General features: G+C 30.7%; 2 protein-coding genes across 3 annotated transcripts; both read left to right on the forward strand.

The window, feature by feature from the left end:
* Nucleotides 1-12312: 12312 nt before the first annotated feature.
* Nucleotides 12313-19706, forward strand: LOC137829584 (E3 ubiquitin-protein ligase UPL4). The gene is made up of 17 exons (XM_068636420.2): nt 12313-12414; nt 12497-12891; nt 12988-13098; nt 13258-13380; nt 13494-13652; nt 13748-13909; nt 14409-14561; nt 14639-14757; nt 14848-15904; nt 16325-17449; nt 17574-17795; nt 17892-17996; nt 18558-18638; nt 18740-18808; nt 18924-19052; nt 19150-19233; nt 19347-19706. The coding sequence occupies exons 1-17, from the start codon at nt 12405-12407 to the stop codon at nt 19410-19412; spliced, it is 4170 nt and encodes a 1389-aa protein (XP_068492521.2). The 5' UTR covers nt 12313-12404; the 3' UTR covers nt 19413-19706.
* A 341-nt stretch (nt 19707-20047) lies between these two features.
* Nucleotides 20048-22480, forward strand: HCF152 (Tetratricopeptide repeat (TPR)-like superfamily protein). 2 transcript variants are annotated; one of them, XM_090305259.1, is made up of 2 exons: nt 20618-20803; nt 21282-22480. In XM_090305259.1, exons 1-2 carry the CDS (start codon nt 20767-20769, stop codon nt 22349-22351), a joined length of 1107 nt encoding a protein of 368 aa, XP_090161385.1. In that variant the 5' UTR covers nt 20618-20766; the 3' UTR covers nt 22352-22480. The 2 variants fall into 2 exon arrangements, with proteins under 2 accessions (XP_068492522.1, XP_090161385.1); XM_068636421.2 differs by having other exon boundaries at nt 20048-22480.
* Nucleotides 22481-26273: the final 3793 nt, after the last annotated feature.

Below are 26273 nucleotides of genomic sequence, written 5' to 3' on the forward strand. Positions count from 1 at the left end.
GCCCAGGTCAAGCAAAGTCAGCCCGAGTCCATGTCGAGCCGAGTTGGTCTGGGCCAAAGTCGAGCAGAGTCGGTTAACGCAAAAGTCGAGCAGAGTCAGCCCAAGCCAAAGTCGAGTTGAGTGGGTCAGAGCCCAAGTTGAGTCAAGACCATGCCCATGTCACGTTAGGTCGACCTGGGCCCATGTCAAGCTGATTCAACCTAGGCACATGTCGATATAAGTCGACTCGGGTCCATGTTGAGTCAAAATGGCCCACCTCCCCATCGAGCCGAGTCAACACGGGTCGAAGTCCAACCAAAGTCAAGTCGAGTATGTCCGGGCCGAAGTCCAACCGAAATCGAGTTGAGTCGATCCGGGTCGAAGTCCAGCTAAAGTCGAGCCAAGTTGGCCCGACCGATGTCGAGCCGAGGCTGCTCAGGCTGATGTCGAGCCGAGGCAGCCCGGGCTGAGTCGGTCTGGGCTGAAATCGAGCTGAGTCTGTCCAAGACGATGTCGAGCCAAGTCGACCCGAGCCCATGTCCAACCGAGCCGGTCTGAGCTGATGACGAGCCATTGTTGAGCTGAGTCAGTCCGAGACGATGTTGAGTCGAGTCGGCCCAAGCCAAATTCGAGCTTAGTTTGTCTGGGCCATGTCAAGTCATCTTGGGCCCATGTCGAGCCGAGTCGGCCCAGGCCCATGTCGAGCCTTTGACTAGTCGAGTCTGTTTGGGTCGAAGTCGAGTCGAGTAAGCCCGAGCCCATGTCGAGCCTAGTCTGTTCTTGCTGATGTTAAGCCGAGTCAGTCCTAGTCGATGTCAAGTGGAGTTGGTCTGGGCTGATGTCGAACCGAGTTGGCCCGACCAATGTCGAGCCTAGTCGGCCCGAGTCCACGTAGAGCAGAATCGGTCCAGTCCATGTCGAGTGGAGTCGACCTGGGTCCAAGTCAACCTAGTTCAACCAGGTCTAAGTCTAGTTGATTCGACTCGAATCTAAGTATAGTCGAGTGGACCCGGGTATAGATCTAACCGAGTCAGGTTAGGTCCAGGTTAACGCGTGATGGAGATCCCTAGTGAAATTGAAAGGGAAATAGTGGCTCATCATCCTCTTTTCTTATCCATCCCTAGAACTCTTAAAGTAGAATCACTTGTTGATAGTCCTCATTGCTTGGAAAATTGGGTAGAAGAGTTTCAAGATCCTCCAAAAGGACTTCCACCTTTGAGAGGGATTGAGCATCAAATTGATTTGATATCGGGCTCTTCTTTACCAAACCGTCCAGCATATATGACCAATCCAAGTGAAACCAAGGAAATTCGCCAACAAGTTGAGGCTTTGATTGAGAAAGGGTGGGTTCAAGATAGCATGAGTCCTTGTGCTATGCCTATCATCTTAGTGCCAAAAAAGGATGGCACATGGCGAATGTGTTTGGATTGTAGGGCCATCAATAACATTACCATTAAGTATAGGCATCCCATACCTAGATTAGATGATTTGTTGGATGAATTACATGGTTAAAAAATCTTTTCAAAGATTGATCTTAAAAGCGGCTACAATCAAATCCGTATCAAACCGGGTGATGAATAGAAGACGTCTTTTAAGACCAACTTTGGTTTATATGAGTGGTTAGTTATGCCCTTTGGTTTAACTAATGCACTAAGTACCTTCATGCGCCTCATGCATCATGTTCTTAGACCATTCATTGGTAAGTTTGTTGTTGTTTACTTTGATGACATTCTCATTTATAGCTTATCTTTGGATGACCATAGGTTGCATGTTAGGCAAGTTTTAGAAACCCTTAGGAAGGAACATTTGTATGCTAATCTTGCTAAATGTATGTTTGCTCTTGATCATATAGAATTCCTAGGGTTTGTTGTGAGTTGCAAAGGGGTCCATGTGGACAAAACAAAGGTGATGGCCATTCAAAATTGGCCTACACCGAAAACCTTGAATGAAGTCCGAAGTTTCCATGGACTTGCTTCTTTCTATAGAAGATTTGTCCCAAACTTTGGCACCATTGCCGCACCTCTCAATGACATAGTGAAAAAGGATGTGGTCTTTCAATGGGGAGAAGCACAACAAAAGGCTTTTGAAACTTTGAAAGAAAAATTGACTAATGCTCCCATCTTGGCCCTTCCTAATTTCACTAAGACATTTGAGATTGAGTGTGATGCTTCAAGCATAGGTATTGGGGCTGTTCTCCTTCAAGAGGGCCACCCCATAGCCTATTTTAGTGAGAAATTGAAGGGAAGTCATCTCAATTATTCCACTTATGATAAAGAATTATATGCACTTGTTAGGGCTTTGTTTACTTGGCAACACTATCTTTTTCCCAAAGAGTTTGTGATACATAGTGATCATGAATCTCTTAAGTATTTGAAAAGCCAAAACAAACTTAACAAGAGGCATGCTAAGTGGGTGGAATTCATTGAGCAATTTCCTTATGTGATCAAACACAAGCAAGGCAAAGTGAACATTGTGGCGGATGCACTTTCTAGAAGATACACTTTGCTAAATCTTTTAAGCTCTCAATATCTTGGTTTTGATCACATTAAGGAACTTTATCATGATGACCTTGATTTTTCTCTCATCTATCAAGAGTGTGTTAAGGGAGGACACAAAGACTTTTTTATACAAGATGGTTTTCTTTTTAAAGGAAAACGTCTTTGTGTTCCTCAATGCTCTATTAGATTATCTCTTGTTAGAGAAGCTCATGAGGGGGGTTTAATGGGTCACTTTGGGGTTGCTAAAACTTTGGATGTGTTGCATGAACATTTCTTTTGGCCTCATATGCATAAACATGTTCATAGTTTGTGTGATAAATGCATAGCTTGCCGCAAAGCTAAGTCTAAGATGCATCCCCATGGTTTATATACTCCTCTTCCTATCCCTTCAATGCCTTGGGTTGATATATCTATGGATTTCATCTTAGGATTACCCAAGACATCAAAGGGAAATGACTCCATTTTTGTGGTAGTGGATCGTTTTTCAAAGATGGCTCACTTTATTCCTTGCCACAAAGTGGATGATGCATGCCACATTGCAAACCTTTTCTTCCAAGAAGTGGTTCGTTTGCATGGGATCCCTAGATCTATAGTGTCCGATAGAGATCCCAAGTTCTTGAGTCACTTTTGGAAGACCTTGTGGGGCAAGCTTGGAACTAAGCTTTTATTTTCTACCACTTGCCACCCACAAACTGATGGTCAAACCGAGGTGGTGAATAGAACCTTAGGACAACTATTGAGATGTTTTATTTCGGGGAATCCTAGAGTGTGGGAGAATTTACTACCCCATGTTGAGTTTACATATAATCGTGTAGTAAATTCTACCACCTCACATTCTCCTTTTAAGGTTGTCTATGGGTTTAACCCCTTAACACCTCTTGATCTTCTTCTTATTCCCCTTCTTGGAGATGTCTTGTGCAAAGATGGGGATGAAAAAGCTTCTTTTGTGAAAACTTTGCATAAAGACATCAAGAAGAGAATTGAGAAGAAGGTTGGCAAGTATGTTGAACTTGCCAATAAAAGGAGAAAATCATTGTTGTTTGATGAGGGAGATTGAGTTTGGCTTTACTTGAGGAAGGATCATTTTCCTACTCAAAGGAAGTCCAAACTAATGCCTCGTGGGGATGGACCTTTCCAAGTCCTCAAGAGGATTAATGACAATGCTTATGAGTTAGATATGCCTGATACATTCTTAGGTAGTCATACTTTTAATGTCAGCGATCTAACTCCTTTTTCTATAGGTCTCCAGAATTCGTGGTCGAATTCTCTCCAACTCAGGGAGTATGATGGAGATCAAGCTCAAGTGGACATGGAGGCCAATCATCAAGAGCAAGAAGAGGTTGAGGCTCAAATGGAGGACGCCCATGGAGGTCAAAGCCCACCTCAAAGGCTTACAAGAAGCATGTTCAAAGCTTTAGGAGCTAATGGACGATTATTTTCTCTCTTTGTAATTTCTTTGTGTGAAGGTGCTTAAGAGGGAAACATTAGAAACCTCTTTTGTTAAAGCATCTTTAGGTCCTTAGTTAGGAGTATTAGGGGGGTGCGTTAGTAGATAGGTGTAGGAGTAACTAGGGAGGTGCCAAAGTGAGAGAGAAGGTCACACCTTCTTCATGACCATAGTTGGCGCCACTTGCATTTGAATTTGGGGGGAATTTTGAATTCTTTTAGCTTTGCATTTCAGCACCTCTAGGCTATAAATTAAGGTGCTGCCCTTGTACATTTGAGATTTGAATTTTAATTAGAGAAACTATACTCAATTTTTGAGAGAGCATTGAAGAGCTTTGTGCCTTCTTCACTAGTCTTATCTTGATGGTTCAATGGTTACCTCAAGTGGCGGCTTGCACACTTATCTTGGAGTCTCCATCCTCCTAGTGGCGTGATCATCCAACCATACCTCCATCTTCATGAGCTTTCTCTACTCCTTCCTTCCTTCTCTTTTTATGTTCATTCCATAGCTTGTTTCCTTTGAAATTTTGTTCGGTTCCTTTGGTGTTCTTGCTGTTTTTGTTTCGGTTTTATGTTTCTGCCGATTCATTCTTACTTCTTTTTCATTTTCTAGCTTCTATGTTCGATACATTTCAATTCTAAGCCATTTTGTTCGGTGCATTTGCTTTTCTTTCCAATTTTAATCGGTTCAATTTGACAATAATTGGAACTTCCATATGAGTTTGTGTTTTGGCACTAGTTTTGGTGAGTTCTTGTTCATAGAACCTTGATCCAATTCTATGATAAAGTGCCTATCTCATAACCAACTCAAGATGATTCCTAAGAATATCAAGAATGATTCTAATTGTGCTAGTGGAATCACATCAACACGTGTCCAATTCGAAATGTATTTAATCTAATTAAAAAAGTTGATTTAATCTAGATTTAATCCACTTTAAATTGATTTAAAAAAATCTAAATAGATTTAATCTAGTTAAAAGGATTTTAAACCCAATCCATTTATTTGGATTTAGATTGGATCATTGGATTTAAAAAAATCTAATGACGATCCCTATAAATTAATATAAATTAATAGTGGAAAGGCGATGTTTATTTTTTGTGATTTTTATTACATCTTTTAATTTTACATTATTTTAATTTATTAATTTAATATTTAATTGTTACTATATTTTTTTATTACATTACATAGTAGTGTGTATGTGAATTTTAATTTTAATATATATATTTGTTTATGAAATTTATTAGTTTTATATAATTTTGTTTAAATTTGATACATTGTTTAATAGATTTAAATTTAAGAACATAGAAATTTGAAACTATCAATTAGAGAAAAAAAATAATAAGAGAAAAGTTATAAATACGTTATTCAGAAAGATAACAAGGAAAGCAACAAAGTGGTTACGTTAATTACGTGGTATCCTTAAAAGTAAACAAAAATGTTAATTCAAAAGAAAATAATTTCATTTATACACTTGGAAAAATTTAAACTTGCAATAGAAGGATTTAGGGATTGAAATATGAAGAAAATAATAAAGATAAATATTTGTATAATATCCTCACAAAACTTGTGTATTTCATTATTTCATTATAAACCTAATGAAAACCCAATGTAAGACATATACAAAACATTCGTTTTAAAATATAACTTCATAATAACAAAATATACATAAATACAAATTAATACAAAAAAAAGTTTAAATAGATCTCATAATTGTTTTTGATATTGCTCTTGTACTTTTGTCTTGCTCATGTACACAATACTGCACAAATAACACATAAATATTTTAATTAGAAATTTACAAACAATTCATTTTCATCAAACACAAACATACAAATGAAATATAGATCACACATGTATCTATACATTAAAGAATATTCAATAAAATGAATATCAATTTATGACTTTTGGAAGATTTGTAAATATGTCCTACCAAATACTAACATTTGATTTAATATAACACTTAGATTAACAAGCAACCTAAAGAGTAATAGATTATAAGTTCATTACAACCTAAGTCACACGTCTACATATATCACGGTATGCAAGAAACTCTTTCTCTCTCATATTCTCATATCTTAGTTTATGTGACTTAGACTATTAGTGAAAAAAGATTTTTGTTATAACATTTATATCTTTACTCAATACACAACTCAAACAGTGGTTCACATATCATCCCATATTTGTGACCCAAATTCATACAATTATAATAATTATCAACAGTTATTCTCATACAACATAACTCATTTAAACAAAACCACAAATCAATTAAATATAAAAATTAATATTAATTTTACATTTATATTAAACATTCACATTCAATCCATAAAGAGACAAAAAGAAAAAAAATTTAGCTTGGGTGAAACTAGCTTGAGTGAAAATCTAGTTCAGAATAAAGGTTGAGTTTCAATTATATTTTCAATTTTGACTTGAGTAAAAAATCATTCGCTTGAGCGAGAATACGACCAATAGCAAAGGTTGAATTTTTACTCTATTTTTGCTAGAGAGAAAATATTAGAGAATAAGCTTCATGCAACAGAACCAAAATTATTTTCAAAAATTGTATATTCAAAAATCACTTTAACCAACACAACTTTTCAAACAAACTTAAAATGACCAATACAACCATAATTTGTTGAAACACCATCCTTCACTCATTTATAATTCAACCTTGATTATTCTAATTCAATATATATTTCCATTTAGACCAAACTCATAAACTAATATATGAAAAACTATAGGAAACTAACTATACTCAACTAAACCATATTCAAAACTTGATTTAAGAAATTTTATACTTTAACATGCATAATGTAGCCACTATATCAACATCTCAACAAGAGTATCAAATTCAAAGCATTATAAAACAATAATTTATTAACAACAAACTCAAATAATATTCTCACGTAATTTCAAACATCTAAATTATTTTCAAACCAAAACATGATCCCTGCATAAAAGTCAAGATATTCTGACCAAGTCGCGTTTACATCCAGATCATCTATCTTAAGGTTCTATAGAAAATATAAATAACTTCCCTGGCCTATAATTCCTTACTCCAAAATAACTTTCAACTCAAGCATGAAAACTACTCAAAATCTAGAGATCTAGATCAAACTATCTAAACATAGAAAAATTTGAGTATAACTTAAACAAATTAAGAGGATCACTTTTCTCAACTAACACCACCGAGATTGGTGACAAATTCAAAAGAAAAGTAAGAAAATAAAAATCTTTAGAACAAACAAGAACTTGCTTTGATTGAAAAAATGATAATTTGAAAACAGTCCTTAGCTTCCCAACCATTGCAAGGTGATCAATTTGTGAAAGATATAAGGTTTGGAGGAATGAAATTAGAGAGAAGTTAGACACATATTTAGAGAAAGAGATGACTACTTACATGGTGGAGAGATAGAAAAGAATGAGGCGAATGGGGAGGAAGTGAGCAATAAGTTTTACAATTTGTGAAAGATAGTAAAAAAATAGTACATGCATAATAGATGAAGCAAATAAACTTAATTTTTATATTGGTTCAACCTAATACTAGGTTACATTTAGTTCTCTTTTACAAACTATGAAATGATCCCACTAATCAAATAATGATTACAAGTATTCTTGATGTCATTTTTGACTTTCCTTTTATCTCTCCATAAGATAAAGAATACAAATATTTTTTTTATTTACCACTTAAGGATTTCTCATGTATGTTCTAATTGTCACTTTTAACTATAATTAAATAATTTTTTAAGATACAAGGATGACTATCTAGAGAGAGGACTACAAGAAAATCATTAAATAGAAATCAATTTTAGAGACAAAAAAATAATAATTAGTTTTATATTGACTAAATTAGATATTATTTTAGAGACTACAAAAATTATTAGTATCTAAATTAGTTTCTATTGTTGATAATTAGTTTATATATTGGTATATCTTAGATACAAACTTTAGAATCTAAATGATTGGTAATTAGAACATATGTAGTTAATTATATGCCAATTTAGAAACTATTTATCAATAATAGAAATTAATTTAGATACCAATAATTTTTTTAGTATATAAAGGAGTATCTAATTTAGTCAATATAACTAATTATTTTTTTGTCTCTAAAATTTATTTCTATTTAATGATTTTCTAGTAGTAGTGGAGGATATACAAGTAAATTCTCCTTGACGAGAGATAGTTTCACAAAGTGAAGGTTTTGCAAATACAAAACATTCTCCATATTATCTATAAGATGTTCTATGATCTAGTATTTAAAAACTTGGGGTAGTAGCACATGCAAAACACATTGATATTCTCAGGAGGATTGCTAGTTAATTTTGCATGGTGAACCTTTTATTTATAGGCATGTTAAATAAGATTATTATCAGTTTTGTGCAAATATTATATTCTATGTCATAGTTTTGAAAATCCTTTTCTTATACTAACAACATCATTTTTAGCATATAATATGAAATTGATCGATTGTGTCAAAACCTTTTTAAGGATTTGTGACATGTTGATGACTTTTTAAAACGGTCTAACAAATTCAAATTGATTTTGTGCCTTTTTTTTATTGAGTTTTGTCTGAAGTCTTTTGACTTCTATTATACGAGTTTTTGAAAAACATCCTCTTAAATCTTATATGGAAAAATTACTAGGAAACATTTAAGCTTCTTATCAAATGAAGGTTTTGCAATTTTTCATGATTAACATCCTTAAAGTACAAACACTACATTACCAAACTAGACAATACTTTCTATAATCAAAACCATGTATTATTTATATTGCATTTGTTTATGAAGACTGAATTATCTTAGATTAGATGATTGAGATAAGATCATTAAATCATATTTTCTAATGATAGGTCATTTGAGTTTAACAATCACTCTCTTTTTTATTATGAGAAATAATATTAGTATTGTATCATAACAAAATGTGTTTAACATGCTCTATGTAGGATAGATCGTCTCATGATTATAGATGTCTAGTATAAAAGATTATCTAATGATGTAAAGGTAAATCATTTATAATGTGTTTGTTTTTATTTAAATACTGTTCACAGGTACAAAAAGGAGAGTTAGTCAGTTGTTTGTATTTGCTGATTTGTGAAGAAATGGAGGAGAGAATTTGTAAAGAAATGAGTATTAGGATTCCTAGCAGTTCTAAGAAGAAAGTAAATATATATAATTAAGTCAACCAAAGTGAATGATTAAAAATATCATATCGAAGTTATTTAATATATATATATAAGAGTTATTTAAAGTAAATGATTAAAACATCGAATCAAAGACATTTGATGCAGTGGTTCAAAGTAAATGACTAAACATCAGATCAAAGATATTCTATGTATTTAACTAAAGTCGTTCAAAATAGATTACTAAACATTGTATCAAAGATATTTGATGTAGATAAACAACTGAAAAATAAATATATCAAAAAGTCATCTGTTATAATTGATCGAAACAATAGAACTTGTTTATCCAAAAAATCGGTCCACATGCACCTCATATACAAATTTCGAACTTGGAAAACTTATGCACTATAAAATACTCGAAGATATAATTATAACCAAGTATACATATGGTACCAAAGTACAAATATTCATAATCAACTTTATCTTTTGTTTATCTTAATTATGTTTTAGTTATTATAACTTTTACTCATGGGATTCAAAAAGTCTATAAATATACATTGATCTCAAATCAAAAAATTTCTACAAGTGATAATAATAACTATAATTATAAAATAATTTTTATTTAAAATTTAATATTATTGATTAATTTCCTTAAAATATATATGTCATCAATTTGAATTTTATAATATATATATATATATATATCACTACAAGAAAATCATTAAATAGTAATAAAAATTAGAGACAAAAATAATTAGTCACTATATTAACTAAATTAGATACTAGTTTAGAGACTTAAAAATTATTTATATTTAAAGTGGTTTCTATTATTAATAAAACTTTATAAAATAGTTTCTAAATTTGTATCTAAATTAGCTACCTAAGTTTTAGCGACAAATATTTTAGATTTTAAATTAGTGTTTCAAAAAGACTAATTTAGAATATAAAGTAGTAAGTAACTAAAACCTTGGTAACTAATGGTTAAATATCAATTTAAAAATTATTTTATAAATTTTTATTAATAATAGAAACTACTTTAAATACCAATAATTTGTTTAGTTTAGAAAATAATCTCTAATTTAATTAAATAATAACAAATTATTTTAGTCTCTAAAATTATTTTTTATTTGATGATGTTAATTTAGTATTATTAATTCTAGTTATACTTTTATTAAAAATTAACTATTTATGAAGAGAAAATCATGAGAATGAGAAGTAACAATAAAACAGAAATTATGCAAGATTTTTTTTGTAACTTTTTAACTTTAATCTATGGTGAATTTGAATTATATATATATATATATATATATATATAAATAAAAGACTAACGGAAATATATAGTTTATGTTTTTATTTAGAGTTATACTTTTATTAAAATTAACTATATGCAGAGAGAAAATCATGAGAATGAAAAGTAACAACAAAACAGAAATTATGCAAGATTTTTCTTGCAACTTTTTAACTTTAATCTGTCGTGAATTTGAATTATATATATATATATATATATATATATAAATAATGAGATTCTGTTTTTTTACACATTTTGTTTTAAAATTTAATCTTTATAATATTAAAATATAATAAATTTGACAATTATTTATTTTAAACTGAAAATTTGAATTTAAAATACTTAGAAAAAAAAAAATTTTGAAAAAAAAAACCAAAGAAACTAATTTCTCACCATTTTACCCCTTTAACTAACAACTTTTTAAAATTCAAATAATATTTCAAAAAAAAAAGGCTACACAATAACAAAATTAGATACAATAACATTAAAAAGAATAGATTATTCATTTTTTAATAAAATAATAATTTATTTATTTATTTAATAAAATAAATAATTGAATAATTTATTTTTATTTCAAAATAATTAAATAATTTATTTATATATATAACAATGTTTACAGTTTAATATATATAATTTATCTTTTAGAGAAAAAATATACTCAATTATTATCATACTTTAATAAACAAAGATAGTAAGTAAGTTCAATAGATCTATGAACATTAATGAACACTAATAATTGTTTGATATTCTATTTAAGAAAAAATTTTATCATTACAACATTATAAGATTATTATGCTTTAAATTAATATTTTTATTTATATATATATTAAAATTTATAATAATATTTATAAATTTATATCATATATCTGTAGTAATTCAATAAAATTATAATTATTATAAGTTATAATATCTATAATAAAGAGAACACAACAAACTTTTAATAATAATAATAATAATGGAAAGTTTCTATTTTGAGTTATATTAAGATTTAAATTATATATTTGTTAATATGTTTACCTAATTAAAATAGAGTGTGCTGATTTAATATATAGAAATTGAGATAAAATGTAGTAAGTTTATGGAGGTGACCGTTTTGTCTCAGTAATTGAAACAAAATTTTCGCAATATTAATATATATGGAATACGAAATAATACTGATATCCACAATATACAGTGATAAGTTACGATGTGGAAACAAACAATATAAAATAAAATAATGATTATTATTGATTTATTAACCCGTGATCAATTAGTATTTGAGGTAATATTGATCATTTTTACAAATAATATAAGAATAAATCATTATAATCATAAAATAATTTTCATTTATTTTTTTATTAATTTACTTAAATTATATACTTATAATTAACATTTATTACTATAATTAAATATAATAATATATTTTTATTAAAAAAACATGAATGAAAAATTTAAGTTGAAATAAATAAATATGATAATGTCACATATTTTTTTCATTAAGTGGTAATGTCACATAACACACCTATGTACTGACCAAATTTAATTTTACAGTATATAAGAGGTAAATAACAAATTATAAATCATGATAATAAGAAGTTACTATAATTATAAAAAAATAATAATTGAAGATATATTATTTAATTGATGAACTTAATAAAAATATGCAGATGTAAATCTTTTTTACTATAATTAAATATAATAGTATATTTATGAATTAAAAACATAAAAAATATTAAAAGTTGGATGAAAAAATAATAAATGTATTGAAATCACATAAGTGACATTTTTAATTTAATGTAAATATAATTGAAATAGAGAATTGATAGATTTATTGGAGATCATATGCATCAACAATTACAAAATATTACATTTTATATGATTAACCATTAAATATTTAAATGAGATTATAATAAAATTGTAGTTGGATTGAGTCAAACAACTTATTCAAAAGTATCTACATGTTTCTCTGAGAGTATAAATTTGTAATCTTCTTGTTAAACAAATTGCCCTACTCTCAGAAACAGTTTTCTCATAAACTAAATAGAATAAACAGTGAAGTGGAATTAGGATTTTTGTTTTCTCTGCAGAGTGACCCTCATGGAATCAGGTTATGATTTAATCCTTTTTATAATTATCAAGTGATCATGTACTATAATGTTGTTTACATGTGATGTTACATTTTCCATCAGGTGATGAAGATTGGGAATCTGATGATATGGAGCAGTATGACGATGATATGGAGCAGTACGATAACAAGTTGTATGAGAAAATTGAAAATGTTATGCAAAGCTTGAGGAAAGAGACTGAACCCTCTTCTCAATTAGCTTTGCTAATGGAACTTTGTAGAGTTCTGCCATTTTGCTCAGAATATTCAATCTCAGAACTCTTAAACTTGTTATCTCCACTACTAGTAGAGTATTCAAAGAATGAGAGTAACCCAGATATAATGTTGTTTTCCTTAAGGGCCATTACCCATGTATGTGAAGTGTATCCTCTATCAGTAGAATTTTTTGTTGAACATAATGTTGTTCCTACATTATGTCAAAGGCTATTTGCTATTGAGTATCTAGATGTTGCTGAACAGGTAATTGTTGCTTACTTGTTATTGAGTTAAGATTATATATGATTTATGCTTTTTAGAAAGAAAGAGATATAACTTATTGATGTTGATATTATGAAGAGTCTCAAAGTATTGGAAAAAATATCTCGATGGCATCCACTTGTTTGCTTAAAGGCTGGAGCAGTTAAGGCTGTTCTCAACTACATTGACTTCTTCTCAACAAACATGAAGGTAAGACTTTAACTTAACAGGGTGACATCTACATGTATGTATGTGAGTAATGACTATTTTTTCTTTTCTTGTTATCATTAAAGACTACTATTATATCATTTTAAGTTTTATAAGTGAATTTGTTCTTTAATGTTTTATGTATTCTTCCACCTTTATTAGAGAATGGCTCTTTCTACTATGGTGAACATGTGCAAGAGGCTTCCTTCTGATATTGATAGTCTTTCACCTTTCATGAAGGCTGTCCCTAAATTATGCCAGTTTTTTGGGCATGAGGGTCATCAGGTACCAGTCAATGGATTATAAGATGATTGTAATGTAGATTTGTATTTTTCATTATGTTATGGTTTCATCTTTGCTTTTGTAATGTTTATCGAAATATAAATGTGCTTTTGCAGCTTGTTGAGAAAGTTGCTGTCTGTTTCATTAAAATTGTGGATAATGTTCATCAGTCTTCAGAATTGATGGAAGAGCTTTATAATCACGGATTGATTCGGCAGGTTACACTTCTTTTAAGTTCAAATGGTCAGACAACCCTATCTCAATTAACTTACAATGTAAGCAATTTTTTATCTGTGATTCATATTTTAAATCTTTCCATCTGGTTTTGTGAGGTCTATAGTTGATGTAAATATGTTATTTTGTTTGTCAGGGATTGGTAGGATTACTGGTCAAACTTTCATCTGGATCACTTGCAGCCTTCAAGACTTTATATGAACTCAATATAAGCAGGATATTGAAAGATATATTATGCACATTTGATCTCACAAATGAAGTATCAAGATCACAACAGATTGGTGGAAACGGCTATTGGGTATTTAGCTTAAGTTTGAGATTGCAGCAGTATTGTTTGATTAATATTCTATTTCAAGTTGAAAATATTTAAATGTTTATTTGTGATTAATATGTTGATTGGTAATAAAAAAGTTTGTATGTTTAAATTGTTGATTAATATGTTTATTTGTGATTAAAGAAAATAAAAAACCATTTTTTCTTTAATAATTTAAACAATTACTACAATTTTTTAAAACTTATTATTAATGGGAGACCTTAATCATTCCATAAAAAAGAATTTTTTAAAAAAAACTTGAAACAAGCTTATATTTTTTTTCTCTACACCTAATTGCTTGTGATGAGTTAAACTTACTGTTCTAGTTACATTTGTTGAAATCTGTTCTGTATATTTATTCAGTAGTGTCATTCAGAAAAAACATGAAAATGTTTTTCTCTTTTACTGGGATTATGGATGTGTGATTTGAGAAATTATTGTAAATAAGCTGTGTGAAATGTGTCATATTGTTCGCTGATATTAGGTATATGAAGTACTCCATCTGCTAAATGAGCTTCTCCCTGATTCGGCAAAAGATGAAAATGATCAACTGGTGCTAGATAAAGAATCCTTCCTAGATAATCATTCAGATCTTCTGCAAAGGCTTGGAATGGATGTGTTTCCCATGTTAATCAAGGTTGGAATATTTTATTGTCATTAACTAAATGTTCTTTCATTTCTCTACAACATTTCAATACTTTCATCTTCTTACAGGTGTTCTATAGTGGTGTGAGTGTACATATTTGCCATGGATGTTTATCTATTATGTACAAGATAGTTCGTTTGAGCAAATCTGTGCATGTTGAATTGCTAAAAAATGTCAATATTTCAAGGTGAAACATACCTTTTTATATTTAGTTTTGCATTATCAAATGTATTTTGTTAAACATGTTAATGCTCACTTTATCTGGTTAACATGACAGTTTTTTGGCTGGAGTATTCACTCAGAAGGATCAGCACATGTTAATCTTGGCATTACAAATTGCTGAGATTATCCTTCAAAAGTGTCCAGATAATTTCTCAATGTTATTTTTAAAGGAAGGTGTCTTTTTTTCTATTGATGCACTACTAACGCAGGAAAAAAGAACTTCAAAATTGATGTGCCCGGTGTTTAGTAGCATTCAGCTGGATTCTAGTCAAAAATCTGCCTCAAGACAGGCCCTGAAGTGCTTGTGTTATGCTTTTTCAAGTGGTCAATCTTCTTCATCATCAGAAATCAGAAATTGCAAGCTTGATAAACACTCCGTTTATAATCTAGCAAAGCATATAAAAACAACATATTTAGTTCCGGAATTATGTGATTCTCATACTAATATTTTACAGAATCTCAGAGCACTATCTAATGATTTGTTAAGCATGTTTACTGGTGTTCTTTCTGTACATGAAGAAGAAGGAAAAACCAAGAGTATATTGTTTCAAATTATGGATAAGTTTACTGGAAAGGAACAAGTTTCTACTTTTGAATTTATTGAAAGTGGAGTCTTGAAGTCACTTGCTGATTATTTATCTCAGGGTCAGTATATGAGGAACAATAACGAAATGCAGGATGATTTTAATGATAATGGCGTCATAGAAAAACGTTTTGAGACTTTGGCTAGTGTATGCTTGTTTGGTTCTCTGCCTTTCTCCGGTGAAACAACTATTTCTGTGTTAATCAGGAACTTGCAGACTGCACTGGTTTCATTAGAAGCTTTCCCTGTTATTTTGAGCAGTGGATTAAAACTGAGAGATTCATTTGTCATTGTTCCTAAACGACGTCCCATTACTTACCCTTGTCTGAAAGTATGTTTTGTCAAGGGGAAAGGAGAGACTTTCCCAAATGAGTACACTGAGGAGTTTCTTACTGTTGACCCTTTTTCTTCTCTGCATTCTATTGAAGGATATTTATGGCCAATGGTCAGTTCAAAATGCACAGAGTATGCTGGATCATCATCCATCTATGAACAGTGGCAACTTAGAAGTCCTCAGCTTTATTTACCGGTAACTGTGCTTATTGATTTATAGAACTATTTGCTGTCTATTTCTTGTTATTTGTATGAAACTAAGTTTTTCCCTCTACATTATTGTTCTTGGCCTTTAAGATTGATCTATTTTCTAAATTATCATTTTACAGTTTTTAACTTTTTTATTCAGTCAAGATTATTTGTTTTTTTATTACTGATTATAATTTACCATTATTTTATTGTGATATTAATATTTTCATTACTTTCTTGTGATATTAATACTTTTTTTTGCGGTATTCTTTTATTAAACTTGTACCTGTGTTGTCATTATTGTATCTCGTTTGAAAAATATCTTTTACTAATTCTATTAATTTTTATGTTATATATATTGATAACAAATATAAGTTTTTACTTTGGAATGTATGTATTTTAACATTTTTTGTGTTTTTTCTATCAGAGTCATGTTGAAGAACTGCAGATGAATGCAGAGCCAAACCAAGAACTAGAAAAATGTGATGAAGGTTCTCAAAAGCTTGTATTTTACTTTGAAGGACAAAGTATGGATCATAAATCTACTTTATATCAGGAAATTCTTCGGCATGCAATAAGACAAAATGATTCTTTTTCTAGTTTAAAACTGTGGAGTAAAGTGTATAAAATAATCTATAGAAGGGCTATAGAATCTGAGGACATAATACCTCCAGAATGTCATTCTTCACCTCAGGATTCCTCCTCTGATTTTAAAGTTTTAGCATATTATCAGCAAACTCCTTTTTTCTCAGATTTGCTCTCTTGTGAACTTGTTTCTGATTTGGAGAAACCAAGTCCAATTTATGATATTTTGTTTCTTCTTAAAAGTTTGGAAAGCATGAACAGGGTTATATTTCACCTTATCTCTCGAGAAAGAATTCATGCTTTTGCCAAAGGAAAAGTTGGAGACCTGGATAGCCTAAAAATAACAGTTCCTTCAATCCCACAAAATGAGTTTGTAAACACTAAGTTGAGTGAGAAGCTAGAACAGCAGATGAGGGACTCTTTGGTAGTCTCCGTAGGTGCTATGCCATTGTGGTGTAGTCAATTAATGGCTTCATGTCCTTTCTTATTTAGTTTTGAGGCAAGATGCAAGTACTTCAAATTGGAAGCATTTAGTGGCCCTGCCGAATTGCCAAGAAAGAAATTTTTAGTTCATCGCAACCGAATTTTGGAATCTGCAGAACAAATGATGGAGCTGCATGCTAATAACAAAGTTGTTCTTGTTGTGGAATATTATGAAGAAGTGGGCACTGGTCTTGGACCAACTTTGGAATTTTATACCTTGGTGTGTCATGAGTTCCAGAAACCCGGCTTGGGCATGTGGAGAGAAGAGGCAAACTTGCAGGCTGGAGAAACTAGAATCCGTTCTTTCTGCGGTCTCTTTCCACGACCATGGTCGTCAATGCAAGATACATCTGGTGGCATAAAGTTCTCTGAAGTAACAAAGAAATTTTTCCTTCTTGGCCAAGTTTTTGCTAAAGCACTTCATGATGGAAGGATCTTAGATTTCCACTTCTCTAAAGTTTTTTATAAACTTATTCTTGGAAAGGTAATCAATTATTGGTGCAATTAATCAAATTCATATATGCACAACCCAGTAACATTGTTTAAGATTTATAATGGTGGTCATAATTACTGACTGAATTTCTCTGTTTGCCATCATGTATGTTTAGGAACTCTCTATATACGACATACAATCATTTGATCCTGAGCTTTATATGGTGCTGCAAGAGTTTCAGGCGCTAGTAATGAGGAAAAAATATATAGAATCTATCAGTGGAGGAAATTCTGATATTGTAAGCTTTCGAGATGAGAGAATTGAAGATCTTTTTCTAGATTTTACTCTTCCAGGGTATCCTGATATTGTGCTTGCTTCAGGGACTGATCATTCAGTGGTAAGTCGTTACTTGTTATTTTTGTCATTCAATTTTCAGTTTAATCACTCTTTCAATGGCTGAATATAAACTTTACATATTCATCTTTTTTTGTAGGTAAATATGAGAAACCTAGAGAATTATGTTTCACTTATTGTCGATGCAACTGTGAGGTCTGGAATTTCAAGACAAATGGAAGCTTTTGAATCTGGATTTAACCAGGTCTCTCACTTTGTCTTAATAATTGCACAGTAGTTTGTTTGATCAAAAGATTGATAATTTTCAGATGCCTATTTATGTTATTTAGAAAGTACATGAAAGCTTCAGCTAAAAAACCTATTCACTAAGTTCCTTCGTGTGTCTGTTCTGGTTTTAAGATTTCTCTAAATCAATTTAAAGAGAATTTCCAAAACAACAACTTTAGTAAGGGTCTTAAAAGAAATTTCTTCTAAAACACGTTGATGTGATATAATGGAGTCTTAAAATTAAAATCTTGGATGTTGAGTGAGAGACTTCTGATGGTCATGACTCATGAAACTAGGTAATTAATGAAAATATTTGGACCATTAGACTGCTTACAAGTGATTTCTCAGTTTCATAAATCATCAGAACTAAGTTTTGTGTCTTGACCCTTTTCTAGTATGTCATTTCTTATCGGTGTTTTCATTGTATGATTTCAAGATCAATAGCTGTATAATGAATTTACTATTTACAACAATCCTCATGATTTTCTTCTATATTTTCATTGAGATTCTGATTTTTTTTACTTGTTTTCTATTTTAGGTTTTTTCCATTGAACATATTCGGATTTTCAATGAAGAAGAACTTGAGAGTATGTTCTGTGGAGAGTCTGATTCTTGGACTGTGAGTGCACTTTTATTGATTTAACTGATTTGTAAATATGTTATTTTCTTCTCGACAAGAGAAGAATAACAATTATTAACAATAATGCCTCGTTAAAACAGATGAACAACCTTGAAGATTACATTATGTTTGATCATGGCTACACTGCTAGCAGTCCTCTCATTGTTAATGTAAGCATTAACATACATTTAGATACTTTTGATATCATCACACTAAAACATACTTTGTTTGTTTTTTTAACCTGGATCTCATACACTTATTATGAATCTACTGCTATGGACTCAGTTTTTGGAGATTATCAGAGAGTTTGGTCATGAACAAAGACGAGCATTTCTACAGTTTGTGACTGGGGCACCTCGACTACCACCAGGAGGGTTGGCATCTCTCACTCCGATGTTAACTGTTGTCAGAAAGGTTATAGATTGCACACTTTATATACTTTCAGTGTAGCATTTGATACTTGGTAACAACATATTTTGTGTTATCTACTTATATTGTGAATCTTTAACAGCATTGTAGCGAGCAGGAAGATACAGTCCTACCAAGCGTGATGACTTGTGTTAATTATCTCAAGCTACCTCCCTATTCATCAAAAGTAACTTACTAGTTTATACTATTTCAATATTGCATCAGTAAAAGCACTTGTAATGTTTTAGAAACTGGTTTCTTTTGAGCCTAACTATTATTTGTCACTCTGTTGAATTTCAGGAAAGAATGAAAGAGAAGTTGTTATATGCCATAACAGAAGGTCAAGAATCTTTCCATCTTTCATGATTCAACTCTCTTCACTGGTCGGTATTTGAGTTATGAAGATAGAATTGATAGGATAGTGGCAGTACTTGGAAATGAATAAACTGTTTTCACTGACTGCAATTATTGAGGGTGTGCTTACCATGCTCAGCTTTTATTTGATGGACTATAGTATCAAATGTACAGAATGAAGGGTCGTTTGCTTGATAGAGGTGTATATTTGTATATATAAGAACCTTACTGTTATATCTATTTATATATATATATATATGAACCTTAATCATTTATATTAAGCCACTTTGAAAGTTAAGTGGTATCAATATTGTGTTTTTAATCATTAGGGTAACGATTATCTCCACTCAAAATGACAACTTTCCTGTAAAAAAATGATAAATTTGAAAGCTAAGTCTTTTTGAACCTTCACTCAAAAGACAAAAAGCAAAAAAAAAAATGAAACTCAATTAAAAGCTCAATATAAAACTCTAAAATTTCAATTACTAAAATATTTGAATTTTTTCATATTTTTTTCTTAAATTGATATTTTTATGTCTTAAAGTCATTTTTAAATTTCTTTTAATATTAAGAGCTGGGATTTTATAAAAAAAATATTTTTTAATTTGGGTTTTATAGAGAAGTGTGATATTTTTTAGAACTAAAATTGTAATAATGAAGTTGGGATAGTGTGGCATGTGGAAGAGAAGCATGTGAAGGGAACACTCAAAACGTAGTTAACTGCAAATCCATTTATCATTTTATTTTATTATTATTATTATTATTCTCTTTCCTTATCCTCGCATGTCTCAAATGGAGGAGCTGCAGCCATGAACGCCCTTCTCTTACAATCACCACTCTCACCCATTCAACGCGCCGCCGCCATCAGCATCGCTGAACCCCGCGACCAGAAGCTTCTCTCGCTCTTGCGTGAACGAAAAACCGAAGAAGCCTGGAACGCCTATACCCACTCTACGCACCTCCCAAACCCCACCTGTCTTAGTCGCTTGGTCTCTCAGCTATCTTACCAGAACACTCTCTCCTCCCTCACGCGCGCGCAGTCCATTGTAACGCGCCTCCGCCATGAGCGCCAGCTCCACCGCCTCGACGCCAACTGCCTCGGCCTCCTTGCCGTCGCCGCCACCAAGTCTGGCCACACTCTCTACGCCGCTTCCGTCCTCCGCTCCATGATCCGTTCCGGCTACCTCCCCCATGTCAAGGCGTGGACCGCCGTCGTCGCCCGCCTCTCCTCCGCCCCCGACGACGGCCCCGTCGAGGCCATCAAGCTCTTTCGCTCCGTCACACGCCGCCTCCGGAAGCTCCCAGAGAAAGACATGGCTGTTGCGTCGCACCCCGACACGACGGCTATCAACGCCGTGCTCAACGCATGCGCGAACCTCGGCGACGCAAAGGCGTTCTTGCAGGTGTTTGATGAAATGCCACAGTTCGATGTTGCGCCTGATGCGCTGAGTTATAATACTATGATTAAACTGTGTTGTAAGATTGGTAGAAAGGACTTGCTTTTGTTTGTTTTGGAGAGGATTCTTCAGTTGGGGATTCCTTTTTGTGTGACCACTTTGCAGGCCCTTGTTTCTGCTTATGTTGAGTTTGGTGATTTGGAAACTGCAGAGAAGTTGGTTCAGGCAATGAGGGAACAAAGGAGGGATATTTGTTGGGTGCTTAGGGAGTGTAGTAATTTAGAGTATTCCAGTGGAAATGAAAGTGATTACGATAGTAATAATGATAGTAATAATGATGAGGATGAGAATTGTGTTTTTGAGAAATTGCTTCCTAATTTGGTGGATCAGAGTGGCAATGAAGCTGAGCCACCCTTGTTGCCTAAAGGGTATGCTCCAAACACTAGGACTTACACCACTCTAATGAAGGGTTATATGAATGCAGGGCGTGTGAATGATACGGTGAGGATGCTTGAGGCTATGCGGCATCAGGATGATAAGGGTAGTCACCCTGACCATGTTTCCTACACCACTGTGGTTTCAGCTCTTGTGAAGGTAGGTTCCATGGACCGTGCTCGGGAGGTTCTTGCTGAGATGACAAGGATTGGTGTGCCGGCGAACTTGATAACTTACAATATTCTCCTCAAGGGATACTGCAAACAGCTGCAGATAAATAAGGCAAAGGAATTGCTTAAGGAGATGGTTGATGATGCAGGGATTCAGTCTGATGTGGTGTCCTATAATATTCTCATTGATGGGTGTATACTGGTGGATGACAGTGCTGGGGCTCTTTCCTTCTTCAATGAGATGAGGGCAAGAGGAATAGCTCCCACCAAGATTAGTTACACTACTTTGATGAAGGCTTTTGCGTACTCGGGTCAACCGAAGCTTGCTCACAAGGTGTTTAATGAGATGGACAATGACCCTCGGGTGAAGGTGGATTTGATTGCGTGGAACATGTTGGTGGAAGGGTATTGCAAGTTGGGGTTGGTGGAGGAGGCAAAGAAAGTGGTTCAGAAGATGAAGGATAGTGGACTTCACCCTGATGCGAGCACTTATGGCAGTTTAGCCAATGGAATTGCACTTGCAAGGAAACCCGGAGAGGCCCTTCTGCTTTGGAATGAAGTGAAGGAGAGGTTTGAGATGAGAAAGAAAGGGGAGAAGTCTGATTCTTCTGTTCCTCCATTGAAGCCAGATGGAGGGCTTTTGGATACTCTAGCTGATATCTGTGTGAGGGCTGCTTTCTTTAGGAAGACTTTGGAAATCGTAGCTTGTATGGAGGAGAATGGGATAGCTCCCAACAAGACCAAGTTTACTAGAATCTACGTGGAAATGCATTCAAGAATGTTTACTAGTAAGCATGCTTCAAGGGCTAGACAAGACAGAAGAACTGAGAGGAAAAGAGCTGCTGAGGCTTTTAAGTTTTGGCTAGGTTTGCCTAATTCCTATTATGATGGAAGTGAGTGGCGGTTAGAACCTATGGAAGGGTATGGCATCACCTCTGATTCGGCTTAGTTGCTTCTCTTTCATACATGTCAAAACTTGCAGAAATCTACAGTGTAGAAATCAATGTAACTTAAGAAAATGGCTATTTGTAATCTAGAGTGGTAAATTTTGTCATTAAAACACAGATTTTCCGAAGAAGAGTTTAGATGATTGTATTAGCACCTCACTCTTCATTCATTCTTTAATTTAAATTTTGATTTTAAAATTTTATAAAGCTATTGATTTAGATAAATATATATTATGTTTAAATATAGATATTTATTAAGATTGTTTGTTATTATTTATCAAAAAAATTATTAATATTTATCAATGTCAAGATTGTTTGTTAATACTTTATTCAAAAGTGTATAGAATATCTTCAAATGCAAAATTATATTTTGAGTATGTCTTCTATTTCTAGTCAGAGTGGTCTAGTCTAGCAACAAAAACTAAGGTCATGAAGTCTGGCAAAGGGAGTATAAAGAAAGCAAGGTTATAAAGTCTGGCAAAGTGATGGGTGAGAGAATTTTAAAAAAAATTTAAAGGTGTAAAATATAAATTTACTCTTGCTTATTAACAAAATTTAATAATAGAATTAATTATTTTTAAAAAAATAAACAACTTTCACATTTTATAGATTTAAAAATTATAATTAAAAAAATAAATATGTATTAAATATAAATAGCTATAATTTAAAAATTATAATTAGAAAATAATATGTATTAAATAAATTAAATAAAAACATAATTTCAAGTAATTTATTAAAATATTAAACATGTATTATAAAATTAAAAAATAAATATGATCTTAAATAAATAAATAAAATATTATTTTTTAATATTAAAAACCATGTAATAATGAAAAAAATACAACAACAAAACTATAGTATAATATAATTAATAAAAAAAAATTCATAACAAATCAAATAAATTATAATCATAAACATAATAGTTATTCAAAAAATATATTAATATAAATACAACAATAAATTAAATAAATAAAAACCGAACATCAAATAATTTTTTAAAATATTAAACATAAACTATAAAATTAAAAAATAAATCACATCTTATATGAATAAAAAATAGTATTTATTAATATTAAAAAAAATTATAATTTTCTTTTTCTCTACATTTTCATTTTGCAGAGAAAAATACTATTCACATATATTATCTCTTTAATTCCTAAATTCAAATAATAGATATTATCTCACTTTTTTTTTCATGGAATCAAACAGGTCTGAAAAATGTTCGTAACAGTTTTATTGTTGTTAATTTATTTTTATTGTTCTTGGTGAATGAGTGATTTAAAAATATTTTTATCTATTTCTGTGTGTTTTAATTTGTTCTGAATAATATACAAATGTTTCTGCCTATATCCGTGTTTTTTTTTTCTTTGGTTACTGACTAATTTAGAAAATGTTTTTGTCTATTGTTTTTTTTGTTTTCAATTAAACTATTTATAAACATGATTATAGAATTGAGATTAGAATGATGAATAGTTTTTTAATTTTTAACCGTGAATCGAATCTTATTATAAGATATATAATAAATAAAATATGATATATTTTTAAATAAAAATAAATAATATGAATAAATTTTCAATCTATAAAATAAAAAAATACTAAAATAATTTTGTATAAAAAATAAAAGAAAGAGAAACTTGAATAATTATTTATAATAAAATAAAAATAACATAAACAGTTTTGATTTTAAAATACCGTTTTTAAAAAATATATATATAATAAAATAAAATAAAATAAAGTTGGTTCCCGGAACTTTTTCCGTGTTCTTTATTTTGTTTTTCTTCTTTCACTGCTCTTAGCTTATGCTGCCGGTAAATTTTGTGTTTCTCCTTTTTCTTCTTCTCTTTTCTATCAGTTTTTTACTTTTATTTATAGACAACTTGATTGTAAATGGTTGATTTCTTTTTTTTTATTAAATTTTTTGGAATTTTAGAAAAAGAAAAAAAAAATCATATTTTTTATTTTTATTTTTTTAAATCTGATTGAATCGCAAATAACGATCAGAATTCCACTATTCACTCAATTCATAATTCATGATAGAATTAAAAAAAAAATGGATTATGTTCCAACCTGAATCCGCAATGTCAGGTTGAGACAACCTAGAACTGCTGAACCAGTGAGTCAATGAGAATTATGGGGAATCATCATCTCTGCAGCTACTTCATTTGTAGAGACATCACTTTCTTGTAATTCTACATATTTCTTATTGCCATTTCTTGAATCTTGACAAGTTCCAAGACATGATAACATTGGCCCATACTTGCAAAATTGACTAAGTTATAGACTCAACTCAAGTTCACAAAATAAGGACCTTCTTCATTATATTCCTGTAATTGGTATGTAACTGTATGCACTTTATATTTAAATAAAGAATAACTACATAGTAATTTAGAAAATGGCACACAAGAAAGTCATGTTGAGACTATCTTCTCATCAAGGTTTCATACACATTCTCATGTCTAAGAACATTACAACTGCTGAAAACATGTCCTCTATTCAAACATGCTATTCTTATGTCTAATATTTTGGTTAATTCACTCTCTTAAATATATTTTATTATTACTTGAAAATTACAAAAAAATTTAGATTTCATCATATGTTTAGTGTTGGTGTTTAAATCAATGCTTCCAAATCATAATTAAAGAGTTTTTTATCATACAAAATAATCAATATTAATTTTTTATAAAGATTTTTCAGATTTTAAATAAATGTTAAGAAGGGAAAACATTTATTAAGAATAAGAATATTGCTAATTAATTTACCTAAAGATTTATATTAAGTTTATTTATATGGTCTTTTCACACCTACTAAAAAATTATTCTCTGCTTCTTCTCAGTACACAAATATGAGAAACTATATATTGATGTATTGACAAAAATGTTGATGACACTCAACTTATCAATTAAGAAATTATTGAAAAATATTTACTTTTAATTCTTTAATTAGTGTTATAAGTTTATAAGGATGTGCTATTGTCAACATTTAATCAAGTATAAAACTTTACTAATCATCACATTTTTATTGAAAAATGAAGTGTTCATAATAAAATATATTTTTATAAATAAAAATAAAAATATATAATATTAATATGTACAACTTTTAAATGTTTGAAACTTCATTACTGTGTTATGTTAATACATTTTCTGTCAGTCACTGTTGACATAACTGATGATTTTGTGTATGGGATATATTTAATGTTACACTATAACTTTAAGTTTATTGATTTTTTTCAAGATTTTGATTACATCTATATTAAAGATATTAATGAGAATTACTAAATAAAAAATAAGGATAAAAAGGAATATATGTATAAAAAATATTTGGAATTGTTCAAAAATACTTTTCTCACACTGTTTAAACAAAAATATCATGAAAAAAATACTTTTAAATAATTAATAATAAATAAATATTTATTAATAATGTGTAGTTTTTTTTAATAGGTGAGAGAATAAAGTCAAAATGTGCTAAAACGTTCCATCAAAAGTTCAGTATTACCGAGATTTAAAGTTACACAGATATAGATGTAACGCTTACTCTTCTGTTTAGTTTTTCTAAAAATAATTTTTACAGTAATTATTAATAAATTATATTTATTTTTGGATTGGATTTTCAATTTATTTTAATTAAACTTTTATTCTTTAAAAAAATTTTATCCTGTAAAATATTGATTGAAATAATTTATTTTCTATTTTTATTTTTACTTAAAATTAAAAATATAGTTAAAAAATAATTACTTGAATTATAAAATGAAAACACTTGAAAAGTTACGTCCCAAACATAAACACAGAAACATAAAACAAATTTGTATTTTCTTTTGTAAGTTTAAATAAAAATAAGGAAAAGAGAAATAAAAAAATCATTATATTTTATAGAAACTTTAAAAAATAATATTAGAATAATTTTTTTGTTATTTTAAATTTCATAATT

This window comes from Phaseolus vulgaris, chromosome 7 (assembly GCF_051622355.1).
Source record: "Phaseolus vulgaris cultivar YP4 chromosome 7, ASM5162235v1, whole genome shotgun sequence".
Classification (NCBI taxonomy): domain Eukaryota; kingdom Viridiplantae; phylum Streptophyta; class Magnoliopsida; order Fabales; family Fabaceae; genus Phaseolus; species Phaseolus vulgaris.

Bases quoted from the DNA above. Each gene is read 5' to 3' on its own strand.
- LOC137829584 (XM_068636420.2), top strand. The intron at 13,910-14,408 runs GTATTTAGCTTA...CGCTGATATTAG, and splicing joins TTGGTGGAAACGGCTATTGG to GTATATGAAGTACTCCATCT. The intron at 14,758-14,847 runs GTGAAACATACC...TTAACATGACAG, and splicing joins AAAAATGTCAATATTTCAAG to TTTTTTGGCTGGAGTATTCA.
- HCF152 (XM_068636421.2), top strand. From the start codon at position 20,210: ATGAACGCCCTTCTCTTACAATCACCACTCTCACCCATTCAACGCGCC.